At 47.7% G+C, this 6,000-nt stretch overlaps 1 protein-coding gene across 1 annotated transcript in view; it reads right to left on the reverse strand.

Annotated features, from left to right (window-relative positions):
• SMG1 (SMG1 nonsense mediated mRNA decay associated PI3K related kinase) overlaps positions 1-1,907 on the reverse strand; it is a 70,828-nt gene extending 68,921 nt beyond the window's left edge. Inside the window, exon 1 of the mRNA XM_081839446.1 lies at positions 1,545-1,907. Coding sequence (XP_081695572.1) covers positions 1,545-1,642 — 98 coding nt within the window. The 5' untranslated portion in view covers positions 1,643-1,907. The remainder of the gene's footprint in view (positions 1-1,544) is intronic.
• Between the last annotated feature and the right edge of the window lie 4,093 nt (positions 1,908-6,000).

Below are 6,000 nucleotides of genomic sequence, written 5' to 3' on the forward strand. Positions count from 1 at the left end.
CAAATTATGACAAATTTTAAAATTAAAAATAGAAAATCCGAACCATTAAGGATTTAATTTTATCACCCATTTAAAATACTAGATTCAATGTAAAATCTAACAGCATCATAAGCAATCTAAAAAACCCAAATTTAAGAGTTAATAGTTTCAAACCCTTTCAAGTACTGTAAATGCATTTTGAACTAGACACTAAATCCTTGACACAAGTCACCAGGCCTTCCTTATGTCTAGACAGTATCAACAAGTTACCATCTAGACAACAAAGTTGCAACTCCAAAGTCCTGTGAAATTAACCCAGTGGATGAAGGCATCCAATGAACAATTAATTCAAATTCCTTCAATCATAGGAAGGAGAACTGCAAAACCAGAGGATGGGAACGTGCATGGAAACGGTACCTGGCGCAAGGGCTGGGAAACCTGTGGCCCTCCAGATGTTGCTGGATCCTAACTCCCATCAGCTCCAGCCAGCATGGCCAATGGCCAGAGATGATTTTGGTTGGGAGTCCAGCAACATGTGGAAGGCCGTAGGCTACCTATCCCAACCCAAAGTCCTCTACTGTGGGTATAAATGCTGTATTTCATGCTTTTGCTCTACTGCAGCATTTGTTATGGCATCAGCTTTTGCAGAGCCCATTAATATTTATTATTCCTCAACTGGCAAGGAGGGGTGTGTGCCTCTCTCTAAATTATCCCACCCACTCGCAGAATCACATCTGGATGGGATGGTACATAAAAGCCATCGAGTTCAACCTGCTAGGCAGGACCTCTTAGTACAAAAACTCCCCCCAATATACAAGTTTCCCACCCACCCCATGCCAAATCCTCTTTCCCACCCCAGGAAAAAAGAGGTCTATGAATTAGGAAAAGCCCACCACGCACGGGGCCTATTACCTCCAACCAGCGCACTGGGTTTGTCACACACATGCAGAGAGAGAGAGAGAGTGAAAGCAAACTTCCCCGCACACACACACGTACCCGGAACCAGTATCTCCACGGAGGCCCTGCCAACAAGGGTGGAGGTGGAGAGACACAGACATAAGAAAGGAAGAGAGGGAGAAATGGGGTGGGATTCCACACGCCCATTTGCCCACCCGCTTTAAACCTCCCTAGGCCTCAAAACCAACCCGAAGAAGCGGCGGCAGTAGTAGTAGTAGTAGTAGAAGCAGCAGCAGCACCACGACCTCCCTCCCTCCCTCGTAGGCCGCGAGGGAGAGGCATTGCAAGGGCTTCCCCCGTCTCCTGCCACCTCCTCCTTCCCGCTCCGACGATCCCCAACACGGGCCGAAGCGGCCAGCCTCTCCCTCTCCGCGCTAGGCCGCGCCAGCCGAGCCCTGCCGTGGCGGCGGGTGGGCGCAGGAGAGGGCAACTTTCCTTCAACCCCCCCCCCCACCCCGGGCGGCCGGCTCCCTTCCTGCCTCAGGGCCGCCGACCCCTGCCAAGGCTGAGGGGAGCGAGGGAGGCACCCGCACGCTGCCCTCAGACCCTAGGCCGCGCCGCCGCCGCCCCGCCGTAGAAGACACCCGCCTGCCCGCCCGCTCGCTCACCTGGGTTGCCAGTCATTCCAGCTCCGCGGGTGATAGTGCTGCCTGGTGCCGGAGGAAGAAGCGCCGCTCAGCCGAGACCCCGGGGCTCTGCGGCTCATTACCTTGCCCGAGACGGCATGGCCGGCCGGGGAAGCGGCGGCGGCAGGGGAAGGAGGAGGCAATAACAACAATAATAGCAGCAGCAGCAGCAGTAAGAAGAGCGGCGGTAATGGAGGCGAGCGGCTACTGCGGCTCGGCGGGGTGGCTACTCCTCCTGAGGCGGCGGGCGCTCCTCCTGCTGTCTCACACGGGAGGCGGGGAGGCGGAGGCGGAGGAGGAGGCGACGACAGCGACGGCGGCCCCGCCTGCTGCTAGTAGTGCTGCTGCTGCTGCTGCTGCTGCCGCCTGATTCCAGCAGGCTGAGGCGAGGGCGCGCGCGCGGCATGCCGGGAACGCAGGCCGAGGTGACCGCCTGCCGCGGAGCATCATGGGACGGCCGCTGCTCTGGCCGAGTCGTGAGGGGAGAAGGGGCGGGTCGAGTTCTTCCCGTTCCTACCTCTCTGCTCAGGGCATGGCAGCCACAGCTCTCTCTAGCTGTCAGATTCATAATAATAATAATAATAATAATAATAATAATAATAATAATAATAATAATAATAGACTTATTTAACAAATGACAGAGAGGAATATACAGACAATAAAAACGAAAAGTAGTATTTAAGCAATGCCAAGAGCAAGGATAATTAGGATACAGTCACCGTCAGTGCAAACATATTAAACTTGTGTCAGTGCTGCAACCCCTCCAAAATGGCCATCTGCAAGCAGAACTGGCGTCTTCAGAGACATCCCCTTTTAAAATGTGGTTGGGGGTGTTATTCGGTGGTTGTTTTTATTTTGATTATATATTTTGTGGTTTTATATTTGGATTTCGTTCTATGAACCACCCTGAGATCTACAGGTACTGTATAGGGCAGTGTATAAATTCAATAAATTGAAGGAGAAGAAGAAGAAGAAAAGGGTGCTGGGTCAGGAAATACGTTCAAATTCAGCACAAAGCAGGGCTGTGGGGTCCTCCACCCATTGGGCAATTCCATAGTAATGTTTGCTGCCCTGGGCTCCTTTGGGATGAAAGGCAGCATATGAATCTAATAAACAACAATAAGGACAGTTAAGTCAAGAAGGACACTGACAAACTGGAACCTGTCCAGAGGAGGGCAACCAAAATGGTCAAAGGCCTGGAAACGATGCCCTATGAGGAACGGCTAAGGGAGCTGGGCATGTTTAGCCTGGAGAAGAGGAGGTTAAGGGGTGATATGATAGCCATGTTCAAATATATAAAAGGATGTCACATAGAGGAGGGAGAAAGGTTGTTTTCTGCTGCTCCAGAGAAGCGGACACGGAGCAATGGTTCCAAACTACAAGAAAAAAGATTCCACCTAAACATTAGGAAGAACTTCCTGACAGTAAGAGCTGTTTGACAGTGGAATTTGCTGCCAAGGAGTGTGGTGGAGTCTCCTTCTTTGGAGGTCTTTAAGCAGAGGCTTGACAACCATATGTCAGGAATGCTCTGATGGTGTTTCCTGCTTGGCAGGGGGTTGGACTCGATGGCCCTTGTGGTCTCTTCCAACTCTATGATTCTATGATTCTATGATTCTAAGTATAAATTGAAAAGTGAATATGTGAAAGTGGGTTCTGTGTTGCAGGTTAGGAGTCAGAGGTGGAACAGTTGAAGACCACCACTCTAATATTCAGCTTTGTCACATATCCATGGAGTCTAGTGTTATCAGACAGGGAGAAAAAACTTCTCTTTCCACTTTCTCTGTGCCGTGCATAATTTCATACATTTCTACAATGTGACCTGCTACTCTCCTTTAAACTAAAAAAGGCCAACTTGCTGCAACTTTTCTTAGTAGGGAAGTTGCTCCGCCCCCCTTGATCATTTTGATTGCCACTTTATGAACCATTGTTGATTTCATATGACTAGAACTATCAACTTGGAGTGGGAGGCAAGTAAAAGCTAGATACATGAATGTAGCTCCTAACGAATCTTCAGGATTCTTACATGAGATTTCCCCAAACCCAGCATCTAGACACACCTCTTGCCCTTGGACTGCATTGTAAATATCATAGTGATATCTCAATAATATCAGTAGCTTCCCAGAGGTCAGCCAGTCTTATTTTCTATGTTGTTAGGCTAAGAGAACAGTGTTTTGCATAAAATCATGGATAAGACTGCTCCTTTTCTCACCTGTAAGTCCTACTGAATTCAGTGGGTCTTACATTTTAGACGCATATAAGATTGATCGACACTTGGGTTTATGGCTAAGGTGAGATCTGAACTGAGAACTCTCCAAATGACTATAAAGCATTGGGATTCTAAGTGGTACATTGTTATGGCTCATTGTGGACCATTCCTTTGCTAGGCAAATTCTTGGTTAATAAGTCAGGATGGTCTATTTTGTCAATGGGAGCTCAGATATGGTTGCCAGATAGCATGGTATCTTTCTGTGCTTTTGAATGAGATAGCTATCAGGGCCTGGTGAAGTTAAAACCTCTTAGATCACTCAATGAATAGTCGTCATATTTTTATAACTAAAATTTTAAATAATAGTTCTTATTTAAAACACACCTACAACCTGCAGATAGTAAGCCCCACCTTACAAAGGACAGTTCTTCCTGTATGAGAATCTTCTAAAATGATGCCTGCTGCAACACACAAAATCTAAAAAAAACCCAAGCAAACAAAGGAAGCAGGCTTTTTCTTTAGAATTTTTGGGTGCTTTCCCATTTGCAAAATTATGCAGCTTGAATCTGTCAGTTAGACACATGAACTAGGATTTATTTAACTGGGTGACAACCTTGCTAGCTTTGCACTCAGTGCTCCTGAGAGCAGCGCCTCTTCCCCGGAGCTCCCCTTCTTGCAATCAAAAGTCCCTGCACCAGGAGTGTGCAAGGCATAATCCTGCACTAGATGAGGTGTCATATGAACTGCATCTGGTGCATGTAGGGTTTACAGTATATCCTGCCATGGTCATGTGGCAACTAGCCTCTGCCATATTCCAGAATGCTCCTGTGTCAGCATGGGAATGGGCATAGCCAGGGAAGGGGGCAGCCCATAATTCTTGAATCAGGCCCACCTGTTGTTTCCTATTGAGCAAGCCCTCCTTCCACCAAACCTTCTATTGGTATAGGATCCAATTGGTTGTAAGGGTGTGGCTGTCATCTGCAGGGGGTTGGATGTGCTGCCAGGCACACCCCCATTGGCATGCCCCTTCTCTGCCTCCATCAAACCCCATTCTGGGGGTGACCTTCCCAGCAGATTGACAGTGGACATAATCTCCCATCAATTGGGCTGTCCATGGGGAGAGGAGGGGATTCCAAGAGCAGCAGGGAATTTCCACCCACATGGACTCTCTCTATCACTGAGGTGGGAATTCCACCATAGTGAAACTCCCTCTGACCTGGAGAGAGTCCAGGGTTTGGATTGCACAGTAAATACTAAATATAAAAAATATGCATTCTGGTGGTGATATGTCTCCTTGGCAACCGTGTTCATAATTTGGAACCAAGATGTCTACACTGAAAATATGAAACAATATCCTTGACCACTTCCCGAGAGAGAAAGCAAGAGAGTCGTTTGAGTATAGTAATGAAAACAATAACACTTCCTTTACAAGGAAAAGGTCTATAAACTAAACTATGATAACACAGGTCTATATTAATACATTTGCCATTGCTCTATTTTTGGAGATATGTAGAAAAGGTCACAACCACGGGCTTACCTCTCTTTATTTCATGAGAAATCTTGTTAAGGTCAAACTTTATTATGTTTATTATTTCAAATATTTCTAAGCCACCTTTCAGGACAATAGCCTTGGCAAGGCTGCTTACCTTATAAGTAGCATAGGAAACTGGAACATTGGTCCATTGTATTGTCTACACTGGCTGGCAGCAGCTCTCCAGGGTTTCATTCCTACCTGGAGATGCCATGAACTGAACCTGGGACCTTCTATATTTGCAAACCACTGAAGAAACATAGGCAGGGTATATTCCTGATTCTTCACAAAATGGGTCCCAATTCAACGGAGCAACAAAGTAGCAGCCAGTGCTGTGCAAGCGGAGTCAGAGCAAGGCTGAAACTGCACGTGCATTTTCAACAGAGCCTGGCCCAAGACATTTTGGCACCTGAGGCAGACTGCAGAATGGTGCCTCTCTCCCTGCCAGGGAACAAGGAGAGAGGGAATATCTACATCAGGAACAAGCAGGGGGAAAGATCAACATTGGGATCGGCTGCCCCAGTGGATCCTGCCATCTGAGGTGGTTGCCTCACCTTAACCTCATGAGTGGGCTGGCACTGATTTTCAAACATGGGCCACATTCACACCATACATTAACACAGTCATGGCTTCCCTCAAAGAATCCTGGGAACTGTAGTTTGTTTTGGGTGCTGAGAGTTGTCAGGATACCCCCTACTCCC

Source organism: Podarcis erhardii (genome assembly GCF_964252035.2).
Source record: "Podarcis erhardii genome assembly, chromosome: 14".
In the NCBI taxonomy this organism is placed as follows: Eukaryota; Metazoa; Chordata; class Lepidosauria; order Squamata; family Lacertidae; genus Podarcis; species Podarcis erhardii.